Source organism: Lathamus discolor, chromosome 2 (assembly GCF_037157495.1).
Source record: "Lathamus discolor isolate bLatDis1 chromosome 2, bLatDis1.hap1, whole genome shotgun sequence".
NCBI lineage: Eukaryota > Metazoa > Chordata > Aves > Psittaciformes > Psittacidae > Lathamus > Lathamus discolor.
Window position 1 is genome coordinate 102,377,088 of NC_088885.1, and position 19,943 is coordinate 102,397,030.

At 35.2% G+C, this 19,943-nt stretch overlaps 1 protein-coding gene across 1 annotated transcript in view; it reads right to left on the minus strand.

Annotated features, from left to right (window-relative positions):
- DOK6 (docking protein 6) overlaps positions 1-19,943 on the minus strand; it is a 243,200-nt gene that overhangs the window by 85,999 nt on the left and 137,258 nt on the right. The window contains exons 4-5 of the mRNA XM_065669341.1: positions 11,185-11,304; positions 1,116-1,305 (exon numbers count right to left, since the gene is read on the minus strand). Of these exons, the coding sequence (XP_065525413.1) occupies positions 1,116-1,305; positions 11,185-11,304 (310 nt within the window). The remainder of the gene's footprint in view (positions 1-1,115; positions 1,306-11,184; positions 11,305-19,943) is intronic.

The following is a 19,943-nucleotide window of genomic DNA, read 5'->3' on the forward strand; positions in this document are numbered from 1 at the left end:
GAGAAAAATGACTGCTACAGCTGAACCCAGGACAATATGGATTTTAGTGGTGAAACACTAAACATGATGTGAAACATCACAGAAAAGTAACAGAGCACTTAAGTGCTCAGGTGACATCAGTCTGAATATACAGTTACAAGCTAAGTGGTAACTCCATCCATAAGAGACTGCAGAGGAATTTTGGTCATTACCTCCTTAGGCTGTAGGATTCAATTGATCCATGCCTTTGTCTGATATCACGAACTGTACTTTTGGGAATATTTGTTAATTGAATAAGCACATGGCAAAATGCGTATAAAGATTGTGTGGCTAACCCAAGAGTGAAGAGACACTTGTGATTTCAGACTGCTTCAGAAAATTCAGGCTCCACATAAGGGAGTATGACAAACTTTATGAGGTAGAGTCTAGAACCATGAAATGCAAGATGGAACATCACAAAACACAGAGATAAACACAGAGTAATTTCTGCACAGACATGCAGTGTCTCATAGGGAAGGCAGTGGATCTAACGGCGAGATATGAAATGCATTCAAAAGATAAGAAAGGGAGGCAAAACAGAGCTCTATGAACATTTAAAACTGATCTGAGGATGGAAATGGCAATGAGGATTAAAACTGCAGGCAGAAAAAAGAGCTAGCCTTTTTATGAGTTCACAGTGTTCTCTGTGCTCCTGCTTGCAATTATACTCCAGGGTGGCAATCATTCATCAAGAACATCCAAAAAGAGTAATAACTATCGTAATGGAAGTTATTCCATTCATACTGTGTGATGAGCCTTTTTCATGATCCAGAATTAATTTATTCTACATCAAAAGTACTCAAATTATACCACGCCAGTGTTTAAGCACAGTGAGACTCATAAACCTTTAGAACGACAATTCAACTGCAGTTAAATGAAAGTCAAAGGAAGCTTAAGCTCATTTCAAACATAAGATACACTAACATTTATTTCAAACACTGGGTTGAATATATTCAAAGGTAATCTTCAACAAACTAAAGTCTATGGAAAGGCCATATATTTCATCTTTCCTTGTAACGAAAGGCTAATCTAACCCATCAGACTGCTTCCCCCAAACCACTGCTTATTTCTTCTTGCTGTTTCTCATTAACTCTTACCTTCCGGACTCAAATGTGAACCATGTTGAGTCACGTCCATATCTCCTCAAAGAGCTCAGAGGCCACATGACCAACTTGACCTTGGCATTGTGGATGTCCCAGAGATAGATGTTTTCATGTGTGATCTGCATTGTACATTCCCCATAGATATCTAAATTTGGTGTAGGCATAAGATATACATTGAATCGTTCTGCAAAAAAAACAAACACAGAATAAGATATGGCCAGTTAAAGCAAGATTTTATACTGAGAAAGAAAAAAAGTCAATATGTCTTTAGGTAGTTCTGGTTCAGAAATCAAGGTCCAGTTTCTAGCTTTGAACAGAGGAGAGGATCCACTGATGTAAAAGAAGCCTTGCTAGTGTACATTGGTGGAGTAAGACTGAAACATCTTTCCCAGATGATCTGCATATGTCCCTCTGACGTCAACTTAACTGAGGTCCTTTTTCCTCACATTAAGGTCCACAACTCTTTGCAAATCAAAATTCACAATGACTTGAACTCTGACAGACACTCCTCTCTCAAAGAATAGAACTGTAGGTATCTTGACAAACCATTGCCCCTTAAAAAGCCTGTACTTAAAATAGCAAACTCAAGTTTACTTATCAAAGCTTGTTAATAATTACGTTCCTTGTGTTCAATTTCTATTTATTTGCCAAGTCATTATCATCTGTCAGATTAATAACCTTTTAAATAATCTGTTGCTTTCTTGAAAAACCTGATTCAACATGATATATTATTATGGTCATGACAACAACTGCTATCAGCTGCTCTTTCACTGCAAAGTGCACTCATTGGAGTAAGAGGCAAAGGGCATTAACAATTTTCTGAAGTGCCTGAATTGCGTTTGATCTAACAAGCAATGCAAAAAGTATCCTTAAGAAAAAAAAAAAGGAAAAAAAGAAAACAACACAAGATGATATAAAAGACCATTAACTCACATGGAAGGAATTACACCACAGCAATAGCAGCAGAATTTTAAATCAAAATGCAATTTTCTTTGAAGAATGAGTAATGTTTGTATAAGGTTGCTTCTATGAAGAATGAAAATGTCAGTTAAATTTCAAGTTGTAGAGTTGAAAGTGCTAGCCTATATTTTAACTCTAAAGGCACTGAAATCTTAGGGGCTTAATAGCATAATATGGGAGATTGCAGCTGATTCACAACTTCCTCTCACAATTTTTTTTTTCAGTTTTGAAGTAGGATAGAAATACAAAATGTTAATGCTACTGCACTGAAGGGTGTTGTCAAAACAGTTAAGAACAATTTAAAGTACAAGCAAGTGCAATGCTCACTCAACAATCAGTACTGGGAAAATGTACTTTAAAGGGATACCTGATCAGAAACTTGTCTCTAACTATCTGAGAAATGAATTACAGCTTGGTGTGGTACATTTTTATGCCACCATTTGAACTGAATTTTCTCAGAAAAAATAGGAAGGAATTTAAAGTAATCAGAAGAGGAATAAAGTGAGAGAAATTTATTGTAACAGTCAAAATTAGATGCAGCTTCCCATTGTTTGACATTCAATATCACAAATACTATGGCTCTATTTTTAAAACATTATATATATATATATATATATATATATACACACTTTTTTGAAAAGTCACTGAAAATATTACAAATAGGTGAGTCAATATAAAATATGTTAGAAATGCAAATATGAGGGAGAGATAGATAATATAGTAGCAAAAGTTTGGCTGAGGAATTAATGGAAGCAGGGAACTGCTCATGAGCAGCTAGAAGTAAACTTGTCATCCCCAATGCTATTCTGTTTCAGGCAATTTAATTTTCTCCTATTAATGATTCCCCAGTTTATTAATTTGTTCTCCTAGCCATTCAAACTCTTCTCCCAGGCTCTAATTCTCATTAATCACACTAATGACTGTTTGCCCTAAAAGTTTAATTTTAAGACTAAAGTCCAAAGTGTGAAATTCCTAATGTTTTATAAAAGCCATCTGACACAAAGCACAAATAGATTAGCATATGCTTCTGAGATCACTACAAAGAATTTCCCCTAACCCTCGATGGAATGCATTGGGCACAACTCTAACCAAATGCCTACTAAAGTAAATGCAAAGACTCACACATGGGAGCATGAGTCAATGAGTACATTGGGAAGGGAATGGTAGAGAACATGGTAGGTTATACTTTGCAGTGATATGATAGATAGATAGATAGATAGATAGATAGATAGATAGATAGATAGATAGATAGATAGATAGATAGATGCCCTTTTTCAGTATCTGTGTGTCATGATGGTCATGCAAAAATGCCTAGGAGCTATGCAGGTATGCTTTTATCATAAAAAAGAAGTTTATGCTCCAGTTTTGCATTGTCACGCTGTTACTCATTGTTACTCACCTCCTCTATTTGAAATGAAGATGCAGATGACTGACATATCAGTTAGTTCTCTTTTATATTACACGATATCACACAATATGTCTATGGGGGATCAGTGCTACCATATAAGAACAGAAATCTTCCTCTTTACCTATCTTCAGTGCCTCAGACAGCAGAGAAAATGGAAAGGTACTATTGTTTTCTGAAGTAAACTTTAAACTGTTGTTCTGAAGGTACAGCATATTTCAACTTGGTTTAGAAATTACCAGGATACTCATGAAATGCTCAACTTCTCTGAAGTGTTTGAGGATATTATTGCATGAAGGGTATTCAGGACATATGGTATCCTCAAACTGTCAGGAGACATTTGCTGACTTTGGAAGGTCAGTGTCTGAGGTGAAGTGTCACGGATTAAAGAAAGTATGTCTGATTAAACTGAACATCAGCTGCAGGGCAAAATGTAGTACAGTTGGAACTTACTCAAATTAGGAAGAAAAGCAAGTGTATAAATGTATGTGTTGGAAAAGACTGAGGATGGATATATTTGTTTTTGAAATAAAAACTAATGCTTTTGCATAGTGGGAAATTTAGGACATGGAAAGGTGTAGATACTATTAAACGATTTTAGGAACACAAGGACAAATTTTTCCATTTCAGAAAATATTTAAAAGAGGTATCTACATAACTGTAATACAATCATTACATTTTTAGTGGCAAGTTTTGCCCTTAAACTTATACAGGCAAGAATAAACATTCATAGGCTAGATTTGGAAATCCCTGCTGAATTCTTTTATCACATCTTCTGAATCATACTGAGGATATTTTGCTTTTCTGTGGACTAGACACTATGTGCATATGGGTGTGATGAAATAATAAGAGTTCACCTTACCAACCCTAACTATCCTATGATTCTATGATTCACTGGGTAGTGAGATTATGCAAATAAATAGAATTTAATGAGGGACCCAGAAAATAGGAGATTGAAGATACCAAACAAGGAGATGCTATCCTGTTGGACAAGACAAGACAAAGCTGAGACTGAGCAGGTGCAGTTCCTCAGCATCCAGCATCACTATCCTCTTCCCTCCCCTAAAATCTCTGAGAGCAAAGTTCACGGAGTGGGGGAGCCAGGATGAGAAAAAAAATACTGACATATCGACACTTATTATTCCACTCTTTTCAATGTAACTGCTCTTTCCCATCTCCTTGAATAAGCAGAGCAATACTTCATCATACACTTTCTGCATGTAAAGGTGTTTAGTGTTTAGGCTTTGGCAAGAATATGACCTTTAATAATGTTTTCCAGAGCACAGTAGCACAAGAGTCTTCGTTAAAACATGCATATTGACTGAAACAGAGACTTGGCAGCAAGTCTGAAAACACACTCAGCCTTTCAGCTCCAAGTCTAGCTGTACCAGGGAAGAAAAAAATGACTGTGAGGCCCAATGATAATGGTTCTAGCATTTTATCACTGGATTCCTACGCCTAAGTCATCCCACTTAGAAAACTGACCAGATGACATTGAAATCTTGCAGTCAAGATGCTTTCATTTGAGCTTTAATGGGAGGAAAAAACACTTATAGAAGGAGGCAGGCAGGTTGGTGGGGTCTGTATGAGAAGAGGGTTTAAAAGCAAACATTCAGTTTCTATCTGGGAAAAAAATCTTCCACTTTTGAGACTTCTGCTGCTGCCCACCTGTGGCTAATTTTCACGTGGAAAGAGAGCTTTAAGTCTTAAAGTCAGAGCATTTTGTGTTCATTCATATGTCCGGTCTATGAGGATGATTCTGTCCTGCTTTACATAGTGAAGATCCAGGACTCCAGAATTAATTTTATTCCTTTGCTTGCAATTTTTCTGCTTTGCTTCCATTAAAAATGTAAACACTTATTAACATCTTAATGAAAATATAAAGCATACCATAAATAAATTATTTTAAATTGTTTCACTGATAAATGGGAAAGTAGAGAAGAATATGAACTCTCACTGGATTAACCAGCCATTAAAACTGTAAACACCTTTCTTCTCTGAATAAAGCTGGACATATTTGGTTTATAAAAAATACACCAAACCCAAAAACACACACACACATACAAAAAACCCCAAAACAAACCAAAACCCAAAAACCCAGCCAAACCCCAAAATATAATAATGCATTAAGGATAACAGAAGATTAATAAACAACAAGCAAAATGCATTTATGTAATAAATTACTAACAGAGGTTCTATAGAGTCTAGAAAATACCCCAAACCAAGTCATCTTTATGAAAGTAATTACAAAGACTCTATGCCTTGGCTGTAGCTTGTAATCTCAATATGTAGCATAAAGAAATAACTCATAATCCTCTTTTGAGTATTCAAGGAAGTTATTCACTATGAAAAGCTATATTTTTGCTAACAGAAATTAATGCTGGTCTTTCAGTTAAAACCCAGAAAGCAAGACTGCTGCACTGTGGAATATCTAAAAAAAAAAAAAAAAAAAAATGGAAGAGAGTAAAACAAATGTTATGAAAAAGAGGAAAAACTTTACAAAGGAAGTAATTTTATGAGATAATAATTTAAATATTAGCAGGGAGTAAAAGTAAGAAATCAATTATCTTACAAACTTTACCAGAATTCTAAAATAAAATTTAGTTTCATAATTCATTAAAAAAAATTAAACAAATAGGCCAAAGCACCAGTAATACATAATAAAACAGCATCATATTGACATCACAGGCATGACACCTACAATAATGGAGCTACAGCGCCAAAGATGGATCAGACTTTTTCTTCAGTTTAAAAAATTGCCTTACATTTGCCTATTTTCTTCAGTGTTTATATCAGGTTTATGAGAAAAGTTTAATGGAATATGATTTAGTGCAAGTATTAACCTATAATAACCTATATAATTTAGCATTCAAAAGAGCTAGGAATGGAGTTCACCAAAGGGAAGCCCCTGTTCTTAAAGAGTGAATTTATTTACACTGTGCACACATAATGCTTTTTTAACCAATATTGTCTTAAATATTCTGGTTTCTTTTCTCAGTAAACACAGCCTGTCATTGTCTACTGTCTATTTGGATTACTTCTTTCTAATTACTTCCTTCTATAAAGAAAGAAAATAGTGACATGTTCTAAATAGTGATATTTAAAAACCAACTAACCAACCAAACATGAGCATGAACAAATTCTAGATATGATAAAAGGTAGGCAGGTAAATATATTTTTTTAAAAATAGACTTGTTTTTGTTGTTATATTTTGAAGTTTATTACAAATGCTTCTAAATGCATTAAGAGCTGGAAATGAAGTTTCCAGTTCTCCCAAATGAAGACAGCACTCTATATTTAAGATTTCTTTCCCTAGCAGCAGCTTAAGAAACCTAAGGGATATGAAATGTGTGTGTCAGTATCACAGGATATTGCTTAGGAAAATACTTGTCAGCAGTGTTATTAGATCCAGTGTTACTGAGTCCAGATTTTCTTTTCTGAATTTATAACTCTACATTATTATTTGTCTTACCATTGTATATACAGCTCCACTGCCATTATACTAAATTAGTTATCTGAACAGGATCATTTAGCCTTTACTGATTTTGATTTAATACTATATTTTTATTCTTTAGCAAATAATCTAAATGGGCATTCATAAACAGTAAGAGATTCTGGTGTAAAAATAAATTTAAACAGAAACAAACAGGATTGCTGCTGTAGGGCTGAGGGACACAAACAAATCACTTGGATTTGCAGGAGAGAGAAGGTAAAATGGTTGGAGAGTAACAGAAGCTCCATTCTAAATCTCACTTTTATTGGAATCTGCGTATCATTGCAAACTAAGCAGCCATTAGTTGTGAGCCTTAAATGTAAAAAGAAAACCACCTAAGGGTCATTTTCTACTGGAGAGTTTACACAGCAAGACTTGCAGTAATACTTCTTGAAAGTAATAACAGAGATGAAATCCAGTGAGAAGCTTTCTGTTACTGATGTGCTTTGCACAAGAATTGCTTAGATGTCTTCTCTATTCTTCCTGCAAGACACAATAGCTAGAGGTCCCTGCTACAACCAGCACAGTTCTACAGTTTGGTTCTTTTAGTTATCACCACTGCAGAATTGCTTGGTGCTGGAGGGTCACACAACAGTACAACTACAATAAAATAGATCTCACTAGCACTTACTGAACAACTTAGAATTGTAAAAAAAACCCCATCTCTTTCAGATTGCTGCACTGCCGTAAGTTTTTAATTTCATATGACAGAAATGCGTTACGAATGTAGGGTCTTTTAGCCACGACATTTGCACACCAAACAGCAATTTTGCCAGCCTTTGGAACAGTTTTGAAAACCATATTATTGCATTTGTGTCACAAAGAATCAGGTGTCCTACCTCTGAAATCAAAAGCTCATCTCAGAATCACAAGAGTGAGAGAAAGAAGATGAACAGGCTCAGATATAACAAAAAGAGGTATTAGACAAATCTAATAAAGCAAATATATTTTCCTTGCCAAGTATTTTCTGAAACGTGAATTCTTAGTTATAAAAAATATAAGTGGCAATTGTTATGGTCCTAGGTATATATAATAATAATAATAATGAAAAACATTACAAATGTTGCAGACTGAAGGCACTGGCTACAGTGATCACATACAGCTGCTAAAACACACATCAATACAACAGAAACCACACTATTTTTTCCTGAGATAGCAAGTTCACCTGATCCTCTCAATGAATACCCTTACAAATACATAACATACATAACGAAAATGTCCTTAAGGACAGGAATAGGCGAGTAGCTAGACAGACGAAGAACACAGTAATAAATATTATTGCCCATAGGCTAGTTCTTATATGATCAAGGAAGTATATAAAATTTTAACCATTTTAGAAAATCTTTAGGGCAAAATAATGATTCAAAAAAAGACAGTGGAATTAATGGTGGGAAAGACAGTGGAATTAAAAGAGGTGGGATTAATGGTTAATACATCTGTTCTTTTGGGACTGATGTTATTAACACCCTGTCATATCACACAGATATCAACAGCAAAACACCATTATTCAATGGCTTTTAGCTCTTAAAATGTAAAAAAAAAAAAAAAAAAAAAAATTAAAACTGAAAAACCACTAGCAATGTAGTCTTTACGACAATGCAATCTGTGGTCTTGCTCAGATACTAAGAGACATTTTTTGCTCAGTGACCTGAAAGAAAGCCTTTGTATGGTTCAGGCAACAGAACGGGCATGAAACTAGATGCTGAGGCTTTATGATTCTATCACAGGTTATACAAACAGTATTCCCACATCTCTGTTTCAAGTAAATATCAATACAATGACTAACTCAAGAGGAATTCTATGAAGTTGACAGACTTGAAAAATGTTTTGAAATAATGAGTAGTATAGGTACTATACTGGTGTACAGTTTTTACTTAACACACACACACACACACACACACACACGCACACACAAAGACCCTGAGAGTGACACATCTGCCATATTCACAAAGAGCAAGGTTTAGACATTTCATACATATAGTCACTTTTCATGAATTTCAAATTGGAAAATTAACTTTGACCTTTCAGTTTCAGGTCAGCAAAGAGTCAGCAAAAGCTCAGTATACTTTTGAAAGGTTTCTAGGTATCTTTGGAGCTACAATTTTCCAGTTTTGCCTTTAAAAGCTACAATATGGGGAAAATGTACAAGAATTTGTTTTTTTTTTTAATCATAACTCACTAATTGATTCCACCCTCCAATTAGTCACCTTTTCCATAACACTCTCATGTGGGGAATGACACTGCTAAGTTTGCAGAGTAAGATAACTAATACAAACTGAAGTCACAGCTCCACTCAACTATTTTACTGAAGGAATCTGCTAAAGAAATTTGAGTTCAACTGCAGGTTCTTACAGTACAGCAAAATGAACAAAATTCTAGATTTCATACGAACAGTCTGCACAATTCCCTCCTTCCAAGTTGATTAAAAGACTCCCTACACAGAATTTGTTTTGCTACAAACAACTTTGACTTTTACTAATGCTTATTAAAATGCAAAATTGTGCATAAAAATTATGGGGGAAGAAAATGCATAGGTACCAGAATTACTTGTCTGAGATACTGTAACCAATGATTTAACAGAGGATGCTTGTCAAATATTTGAATTATACGTATTCAGCCACTTGGTTTAAAAGAGTAAGTCTAATAATACCCTTCATGAATTCTTATTCATCTGATTTGTACAACAAATACATGCTTTGTTTCTTTGTTTCTTTTCATTTATTTACTTAGAACAGTAAAGATGTTAATTATGTTCATATACACTGGTTGATAGCACTGCAATTAATTTCTAGTCTAAAGCAATTGCATCAGGACTAGTTCACACAACAGAACTAATCTATGTCTTCTGGAGGTCATTGTGTGTGTAACTGGATCTCTTTCCAGAACAAGATGAAATGTAATATTTGCCATCTATGTCTGAAAGCTGCTGGACCACTGACCACAAGCTGCATGAATCCACTGCAGAAAGCTTGAGGAATTTCAAGCTATTTTTCTGCTCACATCACATGCTTTTGATGATTTGTTCCCTTTTGCATTTGTGAAGGAGTTCCATCTGCTCACATACTTCTCTCTTCAACAGCATGCATATGAGTTTTATACCTATAGCCTATGAGCACATAGCTGATAGGATGCTTTGAGTAGTGTCTGCTCATTAGCACTTTCCTACATTAGTAGCTCTCCCTTTGTTAAGTATTTTGAGACTACAAATAAAGCCCTGTGTCTCATAGCTGGCAAACAACTTCACAAACATTTTGAACTTCTTTTAAATTGCACTTGAACATATCTGATGTTTGAAAAAGAATTCTTAAAGATTTCTGTATATTTTATGTTGTTAGGTTCAGAGATGTCTGGACTCTTCTAAAAAAATAATACAATATAATTAATACAGCGCTATTAATTCAATAATGTAACTACTTATTTTTGTTTATAATGATAGTTGGCTTGATGTTTTATGACCATTGAGGTAGTTTGGTTTATTACTTTGTTAAAAGCTATTGGATCTTGTAAAAGCTTCAAGACAGTAATAATCATTAAGAGCTGTAATAGAGAGAGGAATAAATGAGCACATTTTGTGTTGCCATCATGTTCATTAATGGGAATTAAATGAAAGGACAATCACAGATTTTCTTTTGTTACTGCAAGTACCATGCACTAGCATCCTTCCTGTACACGTCTAATCCAAAGTTCTGTTCCAAATAGTCTTCATATGAAGACTTGCAAGCTCATGCTTAATGCTGACTAGCATCTGTCACTGCCCTTTTCACCCGTATTTGACAACATTTAGATGACCTTCAGTTAATTATTTAAGACAGGTATGTGTTTAAAGCAAGTATGTGTTTTGCAGACCAAAGTAGTGTTGATATGTTCACACTGTCATTTAAAGGCTGTGGAACAACAGCTGCTGTTTTATTCTTCTGCACAGAGGCCACTGTTTCCAGAACCAGAAAGGTTATAGTCATAATTTCCTACGAGAGCAATAACTGAATGCAAAGAAGACATGAAGTCATTCTATGTGAGCTATCTGGCATGGAATTTAATTATCTTTATTTGTAGGAATAATAGGATTAAGCCTCAAAACCACATTCAAACATTTAGGTATTAATGATATTATGTTTTAGCCAATAGTAAAAATCCTTCCAACAAACGCAAGATAACATAGGACATCGCCTAAGACCTGATCTAGGAGCGGTTAGAGAGTTACTTACCATTTTGCTCCCTCTGGACTCCAGCAGCAAGCAAATCTGGTTCCCCAAGACTTATATCATTGAGCCTGGTTCCTAGACACTCCATGCAGAGATGTTTGCACCACTCCTCTGCCTCTAGCTCTGGGAAAAAGGAAAAAAAAAGAAAAAAAAATCATTCATGTTAACATTTTACTCAAAAAAGTGTGAAGCTAAATCAATACCTTCTTAGAGACCAGCTTTCCGACAATATGCTTGTTTTGAAACATAAGTTATTACCATAAAGTTGCACATTAATTACTTTGCCTTGATTTATGAACTTCTAAAAGTGTTTACTCTATTAGGACTGCATCTTCCATTTTCAAGTTTGGGGATAGGTGGAGTTAACGAAAGAGAAATGAGTACTGAGTTTTCAAGGCCGTATATTTCTAGTAGCCCTTTTTGAAAGAAAAATGCAATTTAGAAAAATATTACACATAATATCTGAAATTTTCTTTTCTGCTTTTTAGGTGAATCTGAACTGTTAAAGCACTTTCTCTTTCTAAATGTTCTAGACCATTTTTCCAGGAGGAAAGGAAAAAACAGTAATAAAAGAGATCTTCAAACACAAAACACTCTTCTCTGCTGTACTGAATGGCAATGCCTGTCAGATTATTCTGAATAATTAATTTCTTCAGTTCTGTTCACCTTCTAGCCTCAGAGAAATCTGGGCACTAGTTGGAACATTATGACGAAAGTTCAAAACTTCCACGTACTTTCTGAGTCCTCCATTGCATCCCATTGACATACATCTGAGAGCTCACTATCTGCCAGTTTACCAAGAAATAAAGCCCCCAAGGCATAACCCTCTGAGACACTACAGCAGTCCTCACTAAGACACCCAGCCTCATCCTATCCACTTCTCAAACTTAACATCACAATATCTCTGGCACTGATCAAACAAAAAATCACACAGTGTGAAACCACAACTAATAAAAGTCATGCAGCTAGGTTGGCTGTCTTTTATTACAGGATAGGCTTCACCTAAGGGAAACTTTATGGAGCAGCTTGGCACCAGGCACACACTGAGCATCCATCGTCACAGTCAGTATATATCTGATCATCTTTAGGAGTGCGTGACTCCAGTCATCTAGAAATGTCTCTATTAAACTGCCACAGTTCTTTCATTCCTATTTTTGGAACATCTGGAAAATACTTTTGTGACAATCTCTCCAACATAATGTTGAAATTTGGAGAGAGAGAAAAATACTGCATTAAAGCCCTGAAGCATCTAGTGATGATGACTCACTGTAATTAGTGAAAATTTATATCCAAGAAAAATCTTTCCATGCCTAATTGGTACAGCCCTAAAATCCTCGCCTGGTTAGGTATAGGTCTCAAGTGACAGAAACATTTGCTAGACAAGAAGGGGACACAGGCATGCAATTCCAGGTTTCTAAAAACCTGTGGATACCCTCCTTCACTCAGGACCTTGAATACTCCAGGAACAGATTCCTTAACAGGTCCTTAGCACTTCTACATTCTACAGGTACAGCCATCTTGATGGAAGTAAGGAGAGAATAGGCATGTTTCTGGACATCAACAAAAACTTAGAGCTTCTAAAAGTAGTAAGATGAATTTGTTTGATAGTCTGCCTTCAAAATGCATCTTCTGCTCATGCATGAATAAATTTCCCTCATTTTTCCCTTCCTCCCCTTCAGCCTTTGTAATTTCCTTGGATATTTGTGAGGACTGCTGAATCAGCGACATACCTTATAAATCAGACCTACCCATGGAGAGGGCTTCGTGCCAGGGAGATCACAAAAGTGGACCACAAGATGTACTGCCACATTCTGGGCACTGAGGGTCAGTGCACCAGCACATGGGTAAGTTAAGTCCCCCTCCCGGGAGGTTTTCCACTGAGTCACCCAATATCTGCTTCCAGCAACAGATAAACTTGGGGGAATTAGTGCAGAAAGGCTGGTAGCTCAAAGGTGACAATGCAAAAACAGTCCAGCGCTCCCACGTTTCCTTCCCTTATCTCTAGCAATATTTTTTCTGACTAAACCAGAACAATACATATGCTGACGGAATGCATAGCTCCGTATAAAGCCTGCAATTTTTCATGGAGTGTACTCAGCATTTAAAATTTTACATATTTTACAAAATCTGCATTTTATTACTTTCTTTCATTATGCCTGCACATAGATTAAACGGGTACATTTTTGAAATGCAGAATGAGATTGATAGTAAACAAACACTAAACTAACCTTTCTAATTTTACCAACATCTAAGGATAAAGGAAAACATATTGGCATTTCCATAAATCCAGCTTAACATGAATATACATTCAAAACAGGGCTCATGTTCTATTTATATGTACTCTCACACCATATTTCCAGTAGGGATACTTTCTGGAAACAAGCAATAAAACCTGTTGTTCTAGAAAGCTGTTTCTTGTATGAGTCTTTGTTTTCATCTTCTCAGTCCACTTGCCTCTCTCTGTTACAGGAACACCTAGATGCTGAAAGCTGGGATCCAGAGACTGCCTTTCAGAGTGTTTGGCAGTTTAATTTAAGTGGCTGCTTCTTAACTGCCAGACATTTATGATTAGACCCAGATCAGACTGTTCTCCAACTGCCAAAGAGAAGAAACTTATCTTACTTATCTTACTCTGAGCACTATAAGATAATGCCTATATTTTGCACAGTGTGGGCTGTAACATACATTGTATTGCCACAAAACTCAGAATATGTATCTTACAAAAAATGATTGACTTTTAATACTACAGAAAATACAGTTTCAATGCAGAACTGAAATATCTTTCCACAGAACTGCGAGGATTTGTGTCTGCTGTCAGAAGCATCAACATCACCTACAAATGTATTTGGAAGGTCGAGGGTATGAGGATATTGTGTGAGTTAGCTTTACCTAATGCATCCTGATAGTTATTGCCCACTTGCAAGGGATTGCCTTCAACCTTTTCCTTGACAGACATGTGGAATATTCTTTAGAAGCAGGTGAGATACCTTTCAAAACCAAAGCGGTATTTCTCCTTTCATCATGTATATCTAAGAAAGCAGTTTAACATTCTTTTGCAAAAGGTCTATAGAATGCTTTGTGTTTCTGGATAACAAATGAAGTATTAATTATTATTTTAAAAAATTGCTATAATGTATAGTACACAAAGGCATCACTTATGGTAGCAATCTTTAAGAATGACAGCTACCACATCATAAAACAGACAAACTACTGTTACTTCATTTTGATTATATGCATATACTGAAACAGATGAAATATTATAGTGGCACCAAGTCATTAAACACCGTCAGCAAAATTTTTCTCTTTAATGCATGTGGATTAGATTTATTGGTGGCAAATGCTGAGTTTTTAGTCCTAAGTGCTACTTGTCATTGAAAAATTTAGTTTCCTTTTAAGATAACTGAATTCTTGGACTGAATGATTAATGGTAAAGCATGCTTTCACAGCTATAAATAAAATCCAAATACTTGCATTTTCATCTTTACTGTTATTCAATTACAAAATGCTGCTGTACAGATGTCATGAGCTGAGCTAAAGTACAGAGATGGGAAACCTTAATTAGGCATTGTTTATTGCATAGGAAATATTACTGGGAACAAATCTGTAAACTTGCTATCTGAAAACAGACACTTTGTCATTGGCAGTATTTTCCTGCAGTTTAACTGATCTTTGAGTCAGGCTGAGGTCATTTCTACTTCACCAGGTGATTAAAATGGTGCTGTACCTACTCCAACCTCTGAAGTAGTGTAATGCAAGTATGTAATACCACAGGATGATCAATGGGTTTGTTACTATAATAATGATGATGAAATAATATTAACAAATAGTGCTAGAAATCTAAATTTGTAACAGCGAAAGAGCTCTTCTGCTACTTACAATTTAAAATAATTCATGTTACACAACATATTCTACAGGGAGGGGGTGGTGTGGCAGGTACACAGATGCATTTCACTTCACTGACCTTAGAGATCCTCCAGATCTTTAAGGCTAGAGGCAGAATTGTTTTCAGACTCTTAACTTAGTGAGCACTTTGTGTGTGGACTAAACCAAATACCTTTAAACTCTGAAACTTCACTTTCCTTCACATTTGCCTCCTATGTTCACACTGCACAATCCTGTCATCTCCCACCACAAGAAGTTGAGAGCATAGCCTGGGATAAAGCCCCAAAGAGGTGACCACTCCTGCTCAGTTCAGCTTTTGTCTTAGTCAGTAACGTGATTTCCTGCTCTGGAAGCGAGTGCCCTCCATTCCAGGAAATCCCTTCCATCACTTGCAGCAGCAAATTATTGCATTCATAAAAAAAATTACTCAATTCATGTACAACTCCTAAAGTTTAAAAACAAAGATGAGGAAGTTTGTCTCTTCCCCTTCTTACACAGCCCATATAAAGTGATACAACCAAGGATTTAAGTTGGAAATAACACGTATGCAATGTTACAGAGGGACAGCAAACATTGTCCTTGTGCAAACCAAAAACCTCACTTACTTTAGGAGCTTTCCCTAATGTCAAACTGTACAAACCCAAAATGCTTGACTCTCCTTCCCTTTAAACTTCTCTAAGAGATCCAAATCCAACTGAATATTCTTAGTGTGAATGAAAGTGGAGATTTTTTCCTGTTTGGATTGGTCCTGACAGGACTTAGACCTCATAATCTCTACTAAGAAAGATGGTGCAGAAAAGTGCCAATTTATCTCTTCTAAAAATCACTCAACCTTAATTAGAAGTTAATAGGAAAAAATACAATCAAATTCTCACAGGACTGATGTGCTATTACACTGTGCCACATACAATATATGCAGCAACTTAATATGTTTTTTTTTTTCACTCACAAATAACACTATTGCCTGTATGCACACGATTTCTTATGAAAATCAGTAATACCTTAAAAGCCACTATCCTTCATCAGGATATAGATCACCCTTTGATGATTCAAATATTATGCTATCTATCTTAGAAATATTTAAAATGTTATCTAATGGTGTCTTCATTACTTAGGGCACATCACACACTCAAACACAGATATAAATGAAAAGCAATCTTAGCTCAGTGGAATATATGGAACATTACTTTGTGTAATAACATGTATTACTGATTAACACTGGATATGCATGAATTTGGCAAATTTTTGTTAAATAACAGCTAGGAAGCAATGAAGGGGATATGAATTCTATTTATTGTATAAGAACAGAAAATTAGTCTCTATGTAGACTGAAACTTGCTTTTGAATTAGATAGTGGGCTGCGATTCTGAAGGCAATTTTGTTATTCAAGCTACTTTTTATTGACCAACTATATTTTAAGATATTGTATAAGATACGGTACCCATATGGAATTTTTGCTTTCTTTGCGTTTCGACTGATGTTGCCTCCAAGAAAATTTTTTGTATTTTTTACAACTGTGAGAAGTGACCTGTTACTAAAAAAGTCTAAATCATGGAAACAAAAAGACAAAGGAAATGCCATGAAGTAAAACCACAAGACCCTTAATTTAAGTATCTCCAGATATCAAAATGTATGTTTACTTTTGAATAAACCACCAGTTTAACTACTTACTTTTCTCTGTACTGTTTGAGTACTACAGTTTTTTTTTACAAGGAAATATTACAATGCAGCCGTCAAGCTGAATGAATAGTTACAGAATAGGAACACATGTAATTCTGTCACTTCAACTGTTGGTATATTTTGCTAATGCATTTTTTTAACTGAGGGAAGATATAGACTAAGTATTGCACAGAAAGAAACTTAATTTTTCATCATTTGTTATTTTCAACTTGTGTTGGCATAAAGCAAGCACAGTTAATTACAATAATTACCAAAAGAAATTTATTAGCTGTAATAAAATTAAAACTGATATTTCTGCCAAAAATCATTCACACATATCTGGAGATGCTGCAAGATATATCACAGACAGGGTTCTGATAATCTGAATTTGCGCATGTACCTGAATTCGCAAATAGCCAGATGTGTATCCCTGTTGGTATTGAGGTATATGAAAACTGACATTTTTCTGACAACACCCTCTTCATTTCTGCAAGTCTGATCAAAAATGTCAGCTTGAATAACAAGCACTCAGCTACTAGGCCATCTACTATCTTGCATATAACATAAACATGTAGAATGTTAAGTGAATGCTTTAAAAGGCAGTAACAGTATTTAAAAGGATTTATCATATTGATGTTACTCTCCATTAAACTATTTCCCTAAAATAGACTTTAATTTCACAGAATATGTACTCTAACATACATTGTTCCTCTTTTCCAGTGTAAAATAATAGTGAAAGAGCACCCTTCAGCCAACACATCAAAAAAATGCTCCCTAGCAGCCTCTAACCAAAGTTAAAGCAGTAATAAGCAAAGAATGTTGCTTAAGAATGTCGTTTTAGTGCAGAAACAGAACACAGACCTGTTTAAAAAAATGGAGAATGTATGGGGAAATGAAGAAAAATAGTTACATCTACAAGAATATTATTTCCTTTGCTCAACACTAATGCCAATGTAACTATAAGACACTTGTTTTATTCTTTAATCACTTCACTTAGTGGTTAGTCTTACACATGCTATTTATTGGATAAATTAGTCCTTGAAGGTAGATTTATAGGTATCCTCACAGCTCGTGTACTCCAATTCACAGTGCAGACTAGTGAGTCATTATACCATAAATGCTTATGAAGGATTAGTATGTCCAACAGTTCAACAGTGAGCTGGTACAGCATCATTACTCAAAAATAGCCCTAGCAAACTTTTGCTCTCAAGTCAAACTTTCTTTCAAGTGCAAAAGAATAATTATGAAAATCTGCCTGAATATAGAAGAAACATTTACATTTTTTCTGAAACTAAGGGGCCAGTTACAAGAATTTAGCATGGGAATTAGGTAGCTCCCCAGGATTGTCAATCCATACGTGTTTCAACAGTTATTATCATTAAATGACAATGGCATCAAAGCAAAATAAAGTCAGGCAGCCCGTCTGTAGTGGGAACAGATATCAGTCAAGTGTCCAGAAAGGGTCTGTCACCAGTAACATAACACACAGAGCATACCATAACGTCAACTTATGCAGCTATCCCATGACTGGCAGTCAGCAATAGCATTTTTTCTGGCTTAAAACTTTGTAGTTTTTCAGAAACAATAGTTTCAATCTTGGAAAAGCTCTAGGGCTTTTTTTATTTTTTTTTATTATGCATGTGAAATTTAATACCTTCTGTGTAAATATTAATGCGCCTCTTTCCCATTTTCAAGTGTTTAATTTACAGTCTAGTAAGAGAATCTATACCTAAACAAACCAGTACAAATCCTAAGGTTCATTTTCATCTAAATTCTTTTCCTTTTCTTCTTGTAAAAATATTCAGTCTCATCTTTGAACCACTGACAGACAACTACTGTTAGATAAGGTAATAATTCAGAAAGCATTCTTTTCCTATACAAAAATCAAGGTGATAAGCACAGTTTCAATACAGGGAAATAAAAAATATGTACCATTGCTACTATACACTTCATTGCTTTTATGCCTTTGACCACGCAACTTTCATTCCAGCCATCTGAATAGCTTCTGCATTAAATGAGTAGGAGCAGACAATGAGGAACAGACTAGGAAGTCTTTGCAACCTCCCTTTCTTCCTTTCTTTGGCTAAACATGTCTGACTAATGCAAGACTTCCAGCTGTGAATATTTAGATTTATTAAACAGAGTCCCATTTGGGCTGTGCATGAAAAACAGTGTTAGCGTTGCCCCTTTGTAATGCTACAAAAGTGCTAGAAACTTTCCTGCATGGGGCTATGTGCCACTTTCAAAATAAAAAACCTCTTGAAAGAAAAATTTTTCTTCAGTTTTTATTGCTCAAGAAACACAGCATTTTTCCCAAACCCTAAATAATCCTCGTGTTGTAACGATATGAATCCTTGCTATTATTAGAGCTAACAAACACGATTTTATGACATTAGAAGTGCAAAGAAAGCAATTACAGGCAATTTCTGACTGAAATTATATGTAAGATCATAACAGCATGGTATGTGCTTCACTTGATTTTCAGCTGCATAAAAACTTACTCTCAGGCAGGAGAAAGTATTAGCCAGAGATGACTCAGCTATATTCTTAGTGGATTTTAATGTGATACTACTGAAAGGAAGAAAAAAATCTTAAAGGTTCATAGTCTAGTGTTAATATCTAAGGAAATATAATGAGAAATATCTTTCTCAAATTTCAATCTACAGAATTTAAACCCAAAGGGGATTTTTTAAAATTATGAATTCTTTGCATTCTTACTCTCATTTTACACTTATATCTTTTATTCTCAGCATTGAATGGATCCCTACATTTGATGCACGTAACTATTCCTTTAATCAGAAAATGTTTTATGAAAATAGACATTCTTTGATTGTCTATGAAAATAGATGCTTTCCCTTCAGGCGAAACCTCCTGCAAATATTAGTCTCCTAAAATAAAGCTGTATCTAAGTTATGGCACTTTAGGTTCCTGGTTTTTGATATACACTATTGAAATCTCTACCAACATGATCTTAAGAGACACATATGGCTGCCTGAGATGAGGCAGTCTTCTTAAAGTTGAAAATCTGAATTCCAACTTTCATTAAGTTAATAGGATTTTTTTTCCTCTCTTTTTCAATTCAGTGGGACACTTCTAAGATTCAGCACAGCAAAACTATGTCCTTTGCTGAACCAGGAAAACAGCAGATAGATCCAACTCCAATTATGTGTCATTTTCCTCCAAAGAAAATCAGAATAAGTCTTGATGAATGCAATCTTATG